Here is a 17,503-nt window from a genome sequence, read left to right as displayed (position 1 = left end):
AGTTTAACTCGGCACGCTGGGTCCACACGCAAACCATGAACCATGCCAGCATCATCAGCACACGTACCACGTACGTACTGCTGCTGATGCGGGTGCAGTCCTACGTAGTTTCCTGGTGCAACGTGGGCTCATGGCGACGACTTTAGGGGTAGTTAATTGGCACGGCGGGTCAATGCAGCAAGCACGAAGACACAATCTCGCGCGCGCCGTGACGCGTCACCCGGTGGGGTGGATACGTCACGTCCCTTTCCTTCTGGCACCCCATTTTCATTCACTACAGATATACAGGGTACTACGGTCTACGAAGTCACACCACCGGTCGAGCTCCAGCGTTTCTTCGTTCTGATCGTAGAGAAGCTAGCGGCCAGCAAGCAAATGGAGGAGGGGGGCGTCGGAGAGCACGAGACGTGGGAGCCGCTGTGGAGCGCACGGTGCAGCCCCGCCACCTCGTCGGCGGGCTCCCTGCAGGACGAGCTGGACGAGCGGAGCCCGGCGGCCACGGCCGAGCACAAGGTGTTCGTCGCGGTGCCCGAAGAGGTCAGCGACGGGAGGAGCACCCTGCTGTGGGCGCTGCACAATTTGGTCAGGGACGGATCCAAGGTTGTGATAGCTCATGTCCATAGCCCTGCGCCAGCGATCACCCAGAGTAAGTTTATAGGATAAAACAAAGTGGTTTAAACACATTTGTTTAATTCAATATCGAAATTTGTTAGCTCCAGTCCAAGATGTTTTACAGCTATGGCTCCATCAAAGGCCTTGTTAATTGGCACATATGATGGAAATTTGCAAATTAGCTGTGTTTTCCAGATTTGGGTGGCAACCTAGGCCTTCAATGGCACGCCATTAACTGGGTCAGCTCCTGCTGGTTTATCCCTAGCTACAAAAACTCTCGAAGCTTGACCTATGCCAAACGGGCACATAACCAAAAGCTTGTGATTTGTTACATTTCAGAGAGGGGTCATACCAGCATGAAACCAGAAGAAATCAAGGAGTACAGAAAGCAGAAGCGAGCAAATGCAGAGATGAGCCTAGATATGTATGTGCAGATAGCAAAATGCACAAGGGAAGATCTAGAGGTGCAATTTCCAGCATCACTTTTATTGTAGCCAATAGCTAGGTTGTACCACCTACACGAATTTGCTGCAAAACCTGCAATTTTCACTACAGCAATGTTCGTCACTAAATGAATTCAACAAGATGAACATGAAATTCTAATGTTTCAGGTTGGCTGTGCCAAAGTAATAATTGAGACGGATAATGTAGCTAAAGGACTCGAGGAGATCATTTCCCTTCATAACATAACTGAGCTTGTCATGGGAGCAGCTGCAGACCGGCACTTCTCTAAGTATGGATCAAACTAACCAAATCGCGCTATTTCCTTAAATTGGATGCCACATATAAGATGACTATGCATCTCACTCCTATGATTCTGAATGATTAACAGAATATTTTATTTTCTCTTCTCCAAGAAATGCATAGTGAGCAAGCATGCTTAAGATCAAGCAGTTTCTTAAGAGCATACTCGTACCTCGTAATCGCACATCCTAACAGATGCCCTCAAACTGTAGAGAAATGAACACACCAAAGTCAAAGACAGCACTCAAGCTTATGAAGACAGCAGCTCCATCATGCAAGATGTGGTTTACTTGTAAAGGTCATTTGATATGTACCAGGTAAAGGGCGAGGTTCAGTTGACACCTGAAATTTTAGTACTTCCAGACTTCTAAATCTATAAATAGTACACTCCATTTCAGATGGGAATCCCATCTACTGTATCCTTAACAATAATTCTCCCCCTGATTGTCCCAGTTCGAAATATGGTCAGCATTAAATTCAGTGCAGTAGAGTTGCAAATGCTGAAAACTTATTAACCATGCATATCAACACTTACAGGGAAGCAAATGAAAGCCTTCCTGCAATACTTCCATCACCTGAAAAAAGCAATGAACCACTGTCACCAGAGTACAGCATTTCAAGTCAAATGGGATCAATGGCACTAACCGAGTTGGAATACGAAGAATCAAGCCGCAAAGGATACATTTCAAGCTCATCGGCTGCAACAAAAATGACTGAATGGGATTATCTTTTTGGAGGTGACTGTCCTAAATATATACAGGATGTAATTCTTGAAAAAAAAAAGTTCTGTAGTTCTTTGGACTCAAATATTTAGTTAAAATATTATACGCTCACATATAAAACTTCCATAGAATGCCTAAGAGATTGAAATTTAGTTGTAAAGTCATCTAACATGAATTTTAGGCATCAGTGGTGTTTACAAACAAATTCAAGACATTACCTATGCTCAAAGTAATATGATAAATGAAACCTAGGGTTTGCACCCAAACACTGCAACAATTTAATGTTAGATGACTTTTAGATCGTGAAAAGACACCAATGCTCACGTGTGACATGTAAATCTACAAAAAGTAGCAGTTTCTTATGTGAGCAAAATGAAGCTGCTTTCAGCCATGCACCCATGCGGTTGAATTTTCTTTTGAAGGTAGTCACACTGATTTTTCACTGCAATGATAACTCCAGATTGGGGAATGATAGTTTACGGATCATCAGGAACTGATGATGCTGTCAGCTTCTCCGAAACTGCTGCTCTACCTTCAGTTATTGGTGATACACACGAAACAACACCAGTGGTGCATTTTACAACTCAAGAACCTGATAGCGTCTACTTGTTGCTAGCATCATCATATAATCAGGTATGTATAGTATTAAGCAGATGGTAATGCACTCGATATGGAAACGCCAAAATAATCGGATGGTATCATACAGGAAGACGAACCCAGTGTAGATGAAGAAAAGTATGAGAAGCTTCCAGATCCATATACTGAAGCTAAGTTGTTAAAGGATGAAGCTGATGATGAATCCAACAAAATCCGGAAAGCTGAAATGGACCTGCTTTCAGCACTGCAAAGAGTAAGCTTTGTTTTATGGGTTCACATTCACACTGCAGTAAAGGAAAGTAATAAGTAGACCATCTAATCATTGTATTGAATATCACACACTTCTAAAGCACCAGCTATAATTAATTACTCATTTAGGTCCAGTATGACCAAAATGGCGAAATCTCCTTGCAGATTAAAGAGTTGGAAGATTCATATCTTCACGAGGTGAGCTAGCGAAAAGAAATTGAGAAGACGCTTGCTAGACAAAGGCTGGAGATTGATGAAATGAGGAGAGAACGATGCACGTTATCTGATAAATTACAGGATTTAGATAAGCATAAGCTTATACTTGAACAACGTATAACACAAATTAAGTCAGCTGCAAAAGATCACGTGGAAGAAATTACTGATCATTTTATAAAACAATCAAGTGAGGAATCTAAGAAACGCCAAAAAATCAAAATGGATCTTCTTTCGACACTTCAAAGAGTAAGTGCATTGCATCGGGAGTTTATGGTTCAACTAAGGAAGCATGTGATACAAGATGTAAAGTATTCTTATACAGGTTAAAGAGGTTGAGAGTTTGCTCCAGAATGAGAAGGCACAGAGGGAATATATGGAGGAGAAGGTAGCAAGACAGAGGACAGAGATTGAAGACACAAAGAGGCAACGAGATAAACTGTATCATGACTTACAAGATTTAAAAGAGCAGAAGCTCAAACTGGAACAAATTGTAAGTTTGACAGTATATTATTAAGTTTCAGTGTATTCTTGAACATTGTTCAAAATATATGACTGATCTTTTGAAAAGGATACATCTGAAGAAACTAACAGAAGAAGAAAAGCTGAAAGAGATCAGCTCTCATATCTTCAAAGGGTATGTTTTCTTGTTCCTTTTCTGCATCATTGGCCCTTAATAGAAATCACAGGTGATCATGAAAATGCTAATTGCTCGTACAGATTAAAGACCTGGAGCATCAGCACATACATCAGGTGAAAAAACAGGAAATAATGGAGGAGACAATGACAAGACAGAAGGAAGAAATTCAAGCATCGAAAAGAAAGCTACATGAGATACATGGCAAACATATGACTGAGATAAAGTCCGCCGTGAAGGTTCATGAAGAAAAGTTTGCCAACAGCAAACAGCTTCTCCAAGAGCTCCAAGCAAAGTATGACAAGCTACTGCATGAGAGAGATACTACAGTAATGGAAGCCAAAGCATTATGCCAAAAGAACAAGCAAAGAGCCTTAGTGACAACTGAAACTCCAAACACTGAGTTCTCAATTGTCGAGCTGCAGAAAGCAACCAAAGGATTTGATGCAGAATTCAAGATTAGCGAAGATGGATTTGCAAGCATCTATAAAGGATTCGTCCGCAACACAAATGTAGCAATAAAGTTGTTCCATCCACGAAGCTTAAAAGGACAAGCAAGATTTTATCAAGAGGTAGTTGACATCGCTTCCCTTTAATTCTATAGCACCCCTTTTTCGAACGAGCAGTAGCATATCTATTGTTGCATCTGTGGCATCACTATTCACTCCTGCAGGTTGCTGTCCTCAGTAGAGTGAGGCATCCTAACATTGTCACCCTGGTAGTAGTATGTCCTGACGATTTTGCGCTGGTGTACGAATTCCTCCCAAATGGCAGTCTTGAGGATTGGCTCTCATGCAAGAAAAACATGCCACCTCTGACATGGAAGGCGCGTACAAGGATCATTGGGGAGATATGCTCAGCTTTGGCTTTCATCCACTCACACAAGCCTTATCCAATTGTTCATGGTGATCTAAACCTGGGCAACATTCTCCTTGATGCCAATTTCGTCAGCAAGATGGGAGGCTTGGACATCTGCTACTTTCTCAGAGAACCTGACATAACAACCACCAGCCTACAAAGTCACCCTACAGAGAACCATAAGGGAACACTCTGCTATATGGACCAGGGTGAATTCAAGTCAGCAGCGGAGCTCATGTTGTGGTCCGATGTGAACTCATTCGGCATTATCATCCTTCGCCTACTGACAGGGAGATCACAGCAAGGGATTGGTGAAATAGTGGAAGAAGCGATAGAGAAAGGGAGCTTGCATTCCATCATTGACACCTCCGCAGGGGAGTGGCCTTTTGTGCAGGCCAACCAATTGGCACATCTTGGGCTTAGATGCATCACCTTGGGCTCAGGGCGCCAGCCAGATCTCGCAGGGGAAGTATGGGAGGAGGTCAAGCGACTGATGAAAGCCGCTTGCCTGACCACCGGGTCATCTCGATTTGCATCATCGTCAGAAGATGCTTCCCCTCCATCGTACTTCATCTGTCCAATTTTTCAGGTAGTGATTTACCAAATCCACAATACAAAATGTCGCATATAATTCAGTAATGTGCCAATAAGGTTTAGATGCTTGATAACGAAGCAGTTGAATTCTGAATTTACCCCCTGATTATCTGATGCAATGGTGGGCAGGAGGTAATGAGTGACCCCCACATGGCGGCAGATGGGTTCACATATGATGCCGAAGCAATCAGGGGGTGGCTTGACGGTGCCAGCACATCGCCGATGACAAACCTGAGACTTGCACACCGCAAGCTCACCCCAAACAAGGCGCTCCGTTCAGCGATTCTCGAGTGGCAACAGAAACAGCATAGGAGATGATGCTTTCACTGGATGTGGATGTGGGCAGCTCATCCAGATGCTTCATCCATCTGTAACAGTGTGCACAGGGTTTTAAAGACCAAAAGGGGATATTTTCTTGTGTCCCGGAACATAGTGCGCAAAATCAATCTAGCCCTATTATATCAAAGCATCCGTACCTTCCGCTGGGAACAAGGCACGAAGGTAGGCGCCGTCGTGTCGACGGCCACAACAGCGGCGTACGGCGTACCAAACGACCCCGAAGGCTGGTCGGGGTTTGGTTGTCCCGCCCGAACCATACAGGCATACAGTCTGAATCCTGGTCAGCTCACGTCGTCGTAAGGCCACCAAGGGCACTTGGAGTTCCAGAAGCCGTGCCCGTGATTACTGATTAGCTCTCCTGCTGCATCTCTGAAGTCTTCGAAGCCGCGTTGTGCGAAGAACAAGGAAGAAGAAGCAGAGCAGGCGACGGAAGAAGGACGAAGGCGTCTGTACAAGTTGGGCCGGGCTGCAAAGGAGGAGCAAAGCCCACTAGAACAAGGAAGACGGTCCAGACTGAGTGGCCCAGTAGGCCGGTGACTTGCCATGTAGCTCTTTTTTTTTAATAAAGACATTCAAAAGTTTTTAAGTGTCACATCTGATATATCTCAGAAAAACATCACGGGTATTTTGTGCCCTCGGGTAACAGGTGTGGGATCTAACAGGTTGGCGTCCTCAAGGCAAGCCTAAGGTGGATGTACTTCAGTCAAGTTTGAACGTGCTTCAAGCCGAGGTGAAGACTCTGGTTCCTAATTCGATGGATCCACCACTAGAAGAAATGAATCCGGCGTACAAGGTGTTCGACGCCGAGTAAATTGATCTCACGAAAGGTTCGTTCGCTTTTCTAGGATTGATTGGGCCTCAAAACAATTTCAGTTTATCAAATTATACAAGTTAGTAAAACATTTCAACTGAGAATTCTTCCAGGGCCTCGTTCATAAGGAACCCAACCAGCCCGAAGTCAGTTGTCACGGCTCACGCTAACAACAACCTTGAGAGCGCGCGGCATGCATGGCGGACATGGCCTGCGGTAGTACCGGCTGCCTGCAAGCCTTCGAATGTGTGGCCGAAGGCGTCAAAGCGTAGCCCGGCGAAGATTAACGTTTGCTGCTGCTCGTGTTACCTATATTTGGTTTGTAGTAGGGGTTACAAACAGGTGAGAGAGAAAAATGATTACAAGTCTCTACTGAAAGGAATAAACATGTGCTGAGAGCTCGATCATCGCTCAGTCGTCTACTTGTGTCGTGCTCTTATGTGTGTTTATCTCGTGGTTTGGTCTTGTACGGATCTAGATCCCCTTCATGGGGCGCCCTGCTTTCCCCTTTTATAGGCCAAGGAAAAGCGCGGGTTACAGCGGAGGAAAAGGAGAAGAACGAGAGAGAGGAAGGCTTCTAGGATCGTCGGGTCCTTCTTCTCCTTCATGCGTGTCCCGCCGATCCTGTAGATGTCAACAGAGATGGCTTCACATCGTGGCCCTGTCCGTCACTGGCGCCATGTGTAGGCGTCATCTGCCGGTCATGGCGTTCCATCCCGTCCCGACGGACGTCGTGGAGAACTGACGTGTCTGTCAGCGTTCGTACGAGTGTTAGGCATAACGGCACCGGTACGCCCGATACTATTCTTGATGTGAATCCTCAGGTATATCCCGTCATGGCATCGGGTTACATCGAGTTGTGCCCGTCTCTTTCCTAGTGTCAGAGTTTTGACCCAGGCCCATACGCCTAGACCTAGAGTGGTTGGCGGCGACCCTTCGGGGGCCGGGCGAGACGGAGCCCACGGCCTTTGGGTCGGGCGAGACGGAGCCCGTGGCCTCGGGATCGGGCGAGACGGAACCCGCGGCCTCGGAGTCGGGCAAGACGGAGCCCGTGGCCTTGGGTGAGACCCCCGCAGCCTCAGGGTCGGGCGAGACGAAAACTACGTCCTTGGGGTCGGGCGGGACAGAGCCTATACCCAAGGGGTCGGGCGAGACATGCTAATACGTCTTGCTCTGTCCGAGAAAGTCAGCGTGGGCGCTAATTCCCTTGCTTTGGGTATCCCTAATATCGATAGCCGACACTGTTGAAACCATGTTTCCCTTGGGCTTGTTTAAATCCAGGAGCTAAAGTTTGGTGTGTCACATCGGGGTGTCATATGTGAGTGTTCGGATAGTAATAATAAAACAATTACAGAAGTCATCAGTACTACGCGAGACGAATTTATTAAGCCTAATTAATCTGTCATTGTCACATGTACTGTAGTTCCACTGTAGCACCATATTGTTAAATCATGGGCTAATTAGGCTTAAAAAATTTGTCTCGCAAATTTATCGTAATCTGTGCAATTAGTTATTTTTAGTCTATATTTAATACTCCATGCATGTGTCTAAACATCCGATGAGATATGGACTCAATTTTAAAAGGGAGGAACTGAACCAGACCCTACTTTCATGTTTGCACCTTTTCAAAATAAGCTCATCGGCTGACCTGTCTCTGCTCCCTTTTGCTCTGTGACCTGTGAACTAAGCTGAGTCGGTAGCTACGGAAGCAGGGAATGAAGCAGAGCCAGTCATTTGCATGACCGAACAACCAGCACCGCCCCAAGTACGTGAGCCAGGCAGTGGTTGCTGGTTGGGCTCGGCCACTAAACTAATCCCGCCGATAACTTTTTATAGTTTAAAAAAATGTTTTTATTAATAATGGGAGTGGATTTATGTTAGTTCCTCCCTCCCATCTGCAGGCTGCAGCCGAGCCAATCATTTGAGCTCCTTTCGCTGGCCATGTCCAAAATTCCAAACACCATGGTTGCACTCCCACCACGAAATTAAAAAAAAACGGCAGTGGATTGGATGGTGACGTGGTGGAGGCAATCAGGCAAGGCAACGGAAAATGGCAGGCTGACGACAACGGCGCGGGAGTTGGTGGCGCCGCCCAGGGCCCAGGCGCCTGCGCCAGCGGCCTGACGGCCTCAAAGGTCTCGCTCTGCACATGCAGGCGCGACGGCCGACGGCCGACGGCCCGGTGGTGGTACGTGTGTGGCGCGCGCGCCACGGCCGGTGGGGGCGTGACGCGGCCTGCGCTGCAGCCCCGCACGCTCACGTTTCTGGGTGAGGAAACACGGCCGGCACTACGCCGGGCAGTACTGCACTTCTTCCTACGGCCTGGTCTCCTGCATCTCTGCATTTTCTGCTCGCGCAACGGTGCTCCGTCAGAGCTCAGAAGCTGCTCCCTAAGGATCATCTGCAGACTGCAGAGGTGGCCGGACAGATACCAAAGGAGATCGTTGTTCGTATTTCCTCCTATCACAATTTGTAGAAATATTAAATGTTCTTTTGAAAGCCATATACTAGAATGCAAATATTTTTCATAGGAAACCTAATAGTAGTTTGTATCTCGTGTTGCTAAGCCCTTGTTTAGTTGGACCCAAAATCCAAAAAGTTGCTACAGTACCTGTCACATCGAATGTTTGCGGCCCGTGCATGGAGCATTAAATGTAGACGAAAAGAAAAACTAATTGCACAGTTTGATGGGAAATTACGAGATGAACGTTTTAAGCCTAATTAGTTAATGTTTGACACTATTTGCCAAATAAAAACGAAGGTGCTACAGTAGCCCAAAATCCAAATTTCGCGAACTAAATAAGGGCTAATATACATACCTGGATTTTAGATATTGATTGTCAAAGTAAAAAAGAGAGAGAGAGAGAAAGGTTCAACTTAGGACAAACTTATATGAATTTATATTTACACTCGGACAAAGTATTCGATCATTGGTTCTATGGACATCACTCATCTTTTCTTTTCTTTTTGTTTTCTCATCACTTCCGGACCTTTACACCTACACAACAACATTCTTGCTTGCTAGAGTTTGGATAATGATCTGCTTCCACAGCTGGAAGGATTTGTAAACGCTACACTGCACATGCATGGTACGCCGATCGATATCAGAGTGTGTGAGCCATCGGGAAGACTGGAACCCTTTGGTGGATGAAAAAGCAGTACTCCGTATTATTTTCAACTCTCTCTGACCTTCTGAGCTAGATTTCTTAATTTTCATCCAGGGGAAATTGTTTAGCTGCTTTGCTTTCTTTGAAAATGACCTTTGTGGTGCAGGCTACAAAAATTCCGAGACGCAACCTGGAATTCCGGCTCCTTGTCGTGCCCTACGTTTCCATCCGCAGGAGTGGCTCGTTGCCCTCAACCTCAAGGCCTCAATCATCATCGTTCATCAAGCGCGCTTCGGTGTAAAGATTCCCTTGCCGCTAGCTGTAGAATGGGGCCCTGAATCGCTTTGGAAAATCTGCACGATTCCAGCCCCCCTTGATTGGAAGGCAATCACTGATAACGTCTCCTGGCCTTTTCAATTCCTTCGAATTTTATAGGAGAATTTTTTATATATAAAAAGAGGAGAGTGGTAAGTACGAGGCCGTTCGGCTGGCTGGTTTCAATCTGGCTGGCTGGTTGAGTCTCTCAAGAAATCACTATTCACGTCCTGCCAGAACAGTATTTTTCACTCACAACAATCAGTCGGAACAGTATTTTTCAGTCCTGCCGAACAGCCTCTACCCTGCCAGTTGCAGGCAGCAGCAAAGTTTTTACCTCCCATTGCAGTAGATTTTGCAGCACGATTCATTCATGGGTGGTCCTTGACTGTTTGGCATGCTTGCCTTTCACCGGCGTCGTCACCAATTTGGATGGGTCTGCAGGTTTTGGTCCATCACGACTTCTGACTTTTCACAATCGGAAGGAGAAACGCCATGCAGCGTATGGCTTGACTAAAAAAAAAAAGCAGCATACGGATGGATCATGGATATCTGGTATCAGGAATTCAGGATATGGGCTCCACTACTGAAGATAATTTGTCACGTTCGGCTGGCTAGAAAATCGGCTGATGCTGATTTATTATGAGAGAAAAATACTGTTATTTCGCTGAAACGGTACATGTCTTATTCATTTGGTTGATAAGTCATGACTAAAAGTACTGTTGACTGATTTAGTGTGAGAGAAAAATACTATTCGTTAGCTGAAAAAATACGGCTTATAAAAGAAGTGAACAGGAAACAACAGATAAGAGCGGATACCCCGGGATTCTATCCTCGGTAAGATGCTGATGATGACCAGAGTAGGCTTGGGTTGAATTCCACTGCAGTTTTCGCACCGGCGATGCTTCTGGACGACCGACCATACCACCATTACCGAGTGATAAAGCAAAGATGTTAGGTTCACGTTCCATCACTCATCCAACGCAACGAATGAAATCAATCATGCGCTATCAGCACATGCTAAAAGCAATGACAGGAACAGTAAATTCCGTGCCGTAACTCCGTAAGCTGCTTCCAGTAGTAGTAGTACCGTGGCCCTTCTTTATCAGCGTGCCACCGTTTAAAGCCGATCATATCATATGCCGCACGGTACTGGAACAGTGAGCAGATGGAGACACAGAAAAATGATAACAAAAGGCAGAGGACAGCGTTGCTCGAACGGTAAGCTCCGCTCCGCGCCCCGTTGCTGTCCTGCATGCGTGGCTGTGTACGTGAGGCTTTGGATCAGTGAGTGAGCGCTGCGCTGCCTTTGGCTTCGGATCCCGGACACAGGCAAGGGAGGGAATCCCTTCGAAGTGAGGAAAAGGCTGCCTCAGGGAGCCTCGCAAACGATGAGTGCACAAAAGAATATTGCAAGCAAGCAAGCATATATCTTCTCCATCATTCTCTTGACAAAATATATATGAACCATTTCTTTTGACCACTATTGCACCAAATCGGATTGGTTAAAAAAGAAGCGAACTCCATCACTTCTGTAGTTCTGTTACATTTATTTCGCTAGAAACAAGAAAAATACCAGATTGGATAAGCCTGGAAATAATGCAGGAGAAAACGGAAAACTGCCCGTGGGCCCCGTCCCCCCACTCCCGTGCTCGCCACCTTCTCTTCCGTTCCAGAAGCACCACCTCATCAGTGTCCTTCCAGGAAAAAAAATGGAAAAAAAGAACAGTGTCCGTCTCTTCCTTGCTCACTCTCCTCACTAGGGCCTTGTTTAGATCACCTCCAAATTTCAAGTTTTTTCACTCTCTCCATCACATTAATTTTTAGCTGCTTGCATGGAGCATTAAATGTAGGTAAAAAAAATAACTAATTGCACAGTTTAGTTCGAAATCATGAGATGAATCTTTTAAGGTTAGTTGGTCCACGATTAGACAATATTTATCAAATAAGACGAAAACGCTACTATTCATCGGGTTGAAATTTTTTGCCATCTAAACCTGGCCTAAATCACTGATAACGTCTCCTGGCCTTTTCAATTCCTTCGAATTTTATAGGAGAATTTTTTATATATAAAAAGAGGAGAGTGGTAAGTACGAGGCCGTTCGGCTGGCTGGTTTCAATCTGGCTGGCTGGTTGAGTCTCTCAAGAAATCACTATTCACGTCCTGCCAGAACAGTATTTTTCACTCACAACAATCAGTCGGAACAGTATTTTTCAGTCCTGCCGAACAGCCTCTACCCTGCCAGTTGCAGGCAGCAGCAAAGTTTTTACCTCCCATTGCAGTAGATTTTGCAGCACGATTCATTCATGGGTGGTCCTTGACTGTTTGGCATGCTTGCCTTTCACCGGCGTCGTCACCAATTTGGATGGGTCTGCAGGTTTTGGTCCATCACGACTTCTGACTTTTCACAATCGGAAGGAGAAACGCCATGCAGCGTATGGCTTGACTAAAAAAAAAAAGCAGCATACGGATGGATCATGGATATCTGGTATCAGGAATTCAGGATATGGGCTCCACTACTGAAGATAATTTGTCACGTTCGGCTGGCTAGAAAATCGGCTGATGCTGATTTATTATGAGAGAAAAATACTGTTATTTCGCTGAAACGGTACATGTCTTATTCATTTGGTTGATAAGTCATGACTGAAAGTACTGTTGACTGATTTAGTGTGAGAGAAAAATACTATTCGTTAGCTGAAAAAATACGGCTTATAAACGAAGTGAACAGGAAACAACAGATAAGAGCGGATACCCCGGGATTCTATCCTCGGTAAGATGCTGATGATGACCAGAGTAGGCTTGGGTTGAATTCCACTGCAGTTTTCGCACCGGCGATGCTTCTGGACGACCGACCATACCACCATTACCGAGTGATAAAGCAAAGATGTTAGGTTCACGTTCCATCACTCATCCAACGCAACGAATGAAATCAATCATGCGCTATCAGCACATGCTAAAAGCAATGACAGGAACAGTAAATTCCGTGCCGTAACTCCGTAAGCTGCTTCCAGTAGTAGTAGTACCGTGGCCCTTCTTTATCAGCGTGCCACCGTTTAAAGCCGATCATATCATATGCCGCACGGTACTGGAACAGTGAGCAGATGGAGACACAGAAAAATGATAACAAAAGGCAGAGGACAGCGTTGCTCGAACGGTAAGCTCCGCTCCGCGCCCCGTTGCTGTCCTGCATGCGTGGCTGTGTACGTGATGGCTTTGGATCAGTGAGTGAGCTCTGCGCTGCCTTTGGCTTCGGATCCCGGACACAGGCAAGGGAGGGAATCCCTTCGAAGTGAGGAAAAGGCTGCCTCAGGGAGCCTCGCAAACGATGAGTGCACAAAAGAATATTGCAAGCAAGCAAGCATATATCTTCTCCATCATTCTCTTGACAAAATATATATGAACCATTTCTTTTGACCACTATTGCACCAAATCGGATTGGTTAAAAAAGAAGCGAACTCCATCACTTCTGTAGTTCTGTTACATTTATTTCACTAGAAACAAGAAAAATACCAAATTGGATAAGCCTGGAAATAATGCAGGAGAAAACGGAATCTAACCAACTGCCCGTGGGCCCCGTCCCCCACTCCCGTGCTCGCCACCTTCTCTTCCGTTCCAGAAGCACCACCTCATCAGTGTCCTTCCAGGAAAAAAAAATGGAAAAAAAAGAACAGTGTCTGTCTCTTCCTTGCTCACTCTCCTCACTGGCTGACCTGCTCCCGAGCTCCCTCCTGCCTTTATAATCCGCCGAGCCACACAACCTCACAGTCACAGACAGACACCGCTGCTTCAAGAACCCACCGAGCCCAAGCGCGCCGCAAGGCAGGAGAGAGAGGAGAGAGAGGCAAGGAGCAGCGAAAATGGAGGGGAAGGAAGAGGACGTGCGCCTGGGCGCCAACAAGTTCTCGGAGCGGCAGCCCATCGGGACGGCGGCGCAGGGCGCCGGGGACGACAAGGACTACAAGGAGCCCCCGCCGGCGCCGCTGTTCGAGCCCGGGGAGCTCAAGTCCTGGTCTTTCTACCGCGCGGGCATCGCCGAGTTCGTCGCCACCTTCCTCTTCCTCTACATCACCATCCTCACCGTCATGGGCGTCTCCAAGTCCACCTCCAAGTGCGCCACCGTCGGCATCCAGGGCATCGCTTGGTCCTTTGGAGGGATGATCTTCGCGCTCGTCTACTGCACCGCCGGCATCTCCGGTCAGCTCTCCTTCTCCATCCTTCTTGCTGCAGTGGCTTCTTTTATTTCCAGCTAAACATGTGATGAACTTTATTAATTTACTGCAAATTTTTTGTTACGCTTTGCGTTGGTTTCTCTCGCGGGCCGGTCTCGCCCCCTTTTGCTACGGCTAATTTTGCCTTTAGCTTGCTTAGCTCAGTAACAACCCTCCATGGTAACGACTTAGCAAAGCTTTTAGTGTGCGATTTCCGAGATATAGGAACAAAAGTGTTTTGTTTGGGGGAAAGAAACAAGAGCAACTTGTATGGCTCTGGCATATTGAGTTTGTGAGACTTCTAATCCACTTGCTACTCTTGGATATACTGATTACAGTAGGTAGCACTAAAGAAGAAGAAAAAAGATAATTTTATTTAGCCGATATCAGTATTAGTAGCTGAGAATCTGTTAAATTTCTTATTTCTTTTTGGAATAGTAGAGCTTTCTTACAGTTACAAGATTTTCCTTTGTTTCCAGCATATAGCACTTCACAGTTATATGCCGTGAGCATGGGGATTAGCAAGCCCCTGTTAATTCATTATTTTATTAAAAAGAAAACAGATCTTAAGCCTCTTCCCTTTTGCTTGGTACCAGTTTGTACTCCTTATTTGCACCCAGGGAGATCAATTTATCCTGCAATAAATATTTTTACCATGTAACATACTCTGTACTACTATAGCATGTGTTGCTTGTAATTATGCAAAGGCATCATCAACTGCTACCTGTAGTTCATCTCTGATGTAGCACTTCGACCCACAGTTTCGTCAGTAATTATTTAAAGATTAAAATGTAAGAGGCATCGTTTTAATTAGCTAAGACTCACTCAATCGAGGTAAACAAAGAAATGACATATTAGACGATCCTATATGTAACTTGTGAGGTGTGTACATAGAAAAACTATATCAGTTAACCTACAGTGGTCATTCCATCTCAAAAAAAAATAGTGGTCCTACTCCTACATATGTTTAATTAAACATATATTGCTGTGAATTTGTATAGTACTTTTCTGGTCATGTTTTGTGTATTGACTCCGGATACATGCTTAATCTCAAAGCATCAAACTGTGAAAGAATCAATGCTATTCAGCAAGCATAAACCAAGAACACAACTACAACAACCAAGGGCACCACTAATGGTTGTTATACCTGCCACTGCAACAGGAGGACACATCAACCCAGCTGTGACTTTCGGGCTGTTCTTGGCCAGGAAGCTGTCCCTGACTAGGGCCATCTTCTACATTATCATGCAATGCCTGGGTGCCATCTGCGGAGCTGGAGTGGTGAAGGGCTTCCAGCAGGGGCTTTACATGGGCAACGGTGGTGGTGCTAATGTTGTTGCCCCTGGCTATACCAAGGGTGATGGCCTTGGCGCTGAGATCGTCGGCACCTTCGTCCTGGTCTACACCGTCTTCTCGGCCACTGATGCCAAGAGGAATGCCAGGGACTCCCATGTTCCTGTTAAGTACTATTCGTCCTTCACTTTCCTAGTTGGTTCAACTGCTAAGAGTTTTGCTTGAATTCGCATTTGCAACTAAAATATAAGATGATGGTTGTAATTTGTGTTCGGACTTATGAATTTCTGATGTTGAACTTAATGCAGCTCATAGATTGTGCACGTACTGATGAAATGAACTCCTTAAATATTTATTATCTTTGATGACATTAAGAAACGACATGTAATGAACTGATGAACTCTAGGTCTTATGTCTTTTCGAACTGGAATTTAGCTGATTATTTAATATTGTGTATCAACAAATTGAAAATATACGCATACTCTTCAATATATATTTTCATATTGTGTTAAGACTTACCATGAATGAAATCCTTATTTGGTGAAAACAGATCCTTGCCCCACTGCCAATTGGGTTCGCGGTGTTCCTGGTCCACCTTGCCACCATCCCCATTACTGGCACTGGCATCAACCCAGCTAGGAGCCTTGGCGCTGCCATCATCTACAACAGGGATCACGCCTGGAGCGACCATGTGAGTGGAACTACTCTCGATTCCTCTCTCACCAACTTTCGATTTCCAACAGTTCGGTACCACTCGCAGTGTAATGTCTCCATCCAAATATCAGACATGTAGCCAGTGTCTTTCCATTTTGCAGCAATCATAGTGGCATGCTCTAGAAAGTCTATTCTGATTCTAACTAGAGGTGCCATATTTTTTCTTTCGCGTCCAAACTACGACTAATCATTCACTCACCAAACTACAAGTGATGTAGACACAGTGGCATGTCATTGACAGTCATGACCTATAATTATATATAGGCTTATATAGCTGTGTGTTAATCTTATCACAAAGGCTTGTCTCCATCCATGTGTAGTTGGCATGTATTAATCTAGTAGTCTATGTACGGGATATTATATAATTCTGGTCCTTTATAATGCATGTTTAATCGTCTAACCGAGTTGTTATAACCTCTTCCTGTTTCTATGATTGTTTTGCAGTGGATCTTCTGGGTCGGCCCCTTCATTGGCGCTGCCCTGGCTGCCATCTACCACCAGGTGATCATCAGGGCCATCCCAGTTCAAGAGCAGGTCTTAAGCTGCCGCGGCCGTGCCGAGACATGCCAGTCCGAAGAACGAGCGTCTTCCTGTGATGTCTTTGTCTGCCCACGCCTAGTTCCTCTGTCGATTCCTCGTCTCTCTTCAAGACTGCTCACTGCTGCACTGTTCTGTTGTCTAAACCCAGAACTTTGTGTATTCCTGTACTGAGCTCAGCTGTGTATGTTTTTCTTCCATCGTGGAGATTTAAGTTATTACCGTTTGCTGCAAGGGTTCCCGTCTCCTTTTATGCGTTGGGATCTTGGCAAGAAAGAGCAGATATCATGCGAGAATGTGAATCTATCTATCTTGTGAAATTTGCATCGAAGTCAAATTGATTCAGACTTTCTTAGTTTCAACAACAGAGAAGGGCGGGCTTGGTGCAAGCGGTAGAGTTTTATCGCCTATGATCGAAAGGTCTCGGGTTCGAGTCGCGGTCTTCCGCTATTGCACAGATGAGGGTAAGGCTTGTCACTAGCACCCTTCCTTAGATCTCGCACAGAGCGGGAGCTCTCTTCATTGGGTATTTCTTTTTTTTTAGTTTCAACAGAATTAGCACTGGATTCGCATTCTCATCGGATATGCCGCCTGGAAACTAAGGCTAACACATGAAAGATAGCGGCCGCCAATGAATCGCGAATCACATACATGCTTAGGAGTAACAATGACACCGATGATAAAACAGGCATAGAACGTAGCGTAACTGTTAGAATGTAATAGTAACAGCCTATATTGGGTGTACGGCTCATTGGCCTTGTACATTGTAACCCTAGCCTATTAGGCTATATAATGAAGGTCACCCCCCTGATTAAGGTGTACGGTGTTGCTTTACAGGTATCAGCCCTAATTACAGTCCTTTCCTTCCGCTCTCGCGCCTCCTCTGCCCGTGCGTCCTCCATGAGGACGTGCGCCACCGCACCAGCCTGGCCGCGCGCGCACTCGCGCCGCC

At 45.6% G+C, this 17,503-nt stretch overlaps 1 protein-coding gene, 1 long non-coding RNA gene and 1 pseudogene across 6 annotated transcripts; 2 read left to right on the top strand and 1 right to left on the bottom strand.

Annotated features, from left to right (window-relative positions):
- The first annotated feature begins 13 nt into the window (after positions 1 to 13).
- Positions 14 to 5,544, top strand: LOC136477399 (U-box domain-containing protein 33-like; annotated as a pseudogene).
- On the bottom strand, positions 487 to 6,218 carry LOC136477401 (uncharacterized). Of its 5 annotated transcripts, none has more exons than XR_010764006.1 (9): positions 5,703 to 6,218; positions 5,326 to 5,594; positions 5,065 to 5,205; positions 2,795 to 2,919; positions 2,002 to 2,054; positions 1,892 to 1,951; positions 1,671 to 1,796; positions 1,529 to 1,562; positions 487 to 625 (listed from the first exon to the last, which is right to left on the bottom strand). It is a non-coding gene; the product is annotated as an uncharacterized lncRNA (long non-coding RNA). The 5 variants fall into 5 exon arrangements; XR_010764007.1 differs by having other exon boundaries at positions 1,892 to 1,931; positions 2,783 to 2,907; XR_010764005.1 differs by having other exon boundaries at positions 1,892 to 1,931; positions 2,783 to 2,919; positions 5,703 to 6,217.
- A 7,340-nt stretch (positions 6,219 to 13,558) lies between these two features.
- On the top strand, positions 13,559 to 16,785 carry LOC136477400 (aquaporin PIP1-2-like). Its single transcript, XM_066475553.1, has 4 exons — positions 13,559 to 13,993; positions 15,170 to 15,465; positions 15,851 to 15,991; positions 16,459 to 16,785. Exons 1-4 carry the CDS (start codon positions 13,657 to 13,659, stop codon positions 16,723 to 16,725), a joined length of 1,041 nt encoding a protein of 346 aa, XP_066331650.1. The 5' UTR covers positions 13,559 to 13,656; the 3' UTR covers positions 16,726 to 16,785.
- The last annotated feature ends 718 nt before the right edge of the window (positions 16,786 to 17,503 follow it).

This window comes from Miscanthus floridulus, chromosome 8 (genome assembly GCF_019320115.1).
Source record: "Miscanthus floridulus cultivar M001 chromosome 8, ASM1932011v1, whole genome shotgun sequence".
NCBI classification, from domain to species: domain Eukaryota; kingdom Viridiplantae; phylum Streptophyta; class Magnoliopsida; order Poales; family Poaceae; genus Miscanthus; species Miscanthus floridulus.
The sequence above is the reverse complement of the archived record's forward strand: the minus strand, read 5'-3'. Positions and strand labels throughout refer to the sequence as shown.

Excerpts from the sequence above, each read along its gene's own strand:
- LOC136477400 (XM_066475553.1), top strand. The coding sequence starts at position 13,657 with ATGGAGGGGAAGGAAGAGGACGTGCGCCTGGGCGCCAACAAGTTCTCG. Across the intron at positions 13,994-15,169 it reads CTGCACCGCCGGCATCTCCG|GAGGACACATCAACCCAGCT; the intron begins GTCAGCTCTCCT and ends CCACTGCAACAG. Across the intron at positions 15,466-15,850 it reads CCAGGGACTCCCATGTTCCT|ATCCTTGCCCCACTGCCAAT; the intron begins GTTAAGTACTAT and ends TGGTGAAAACAG.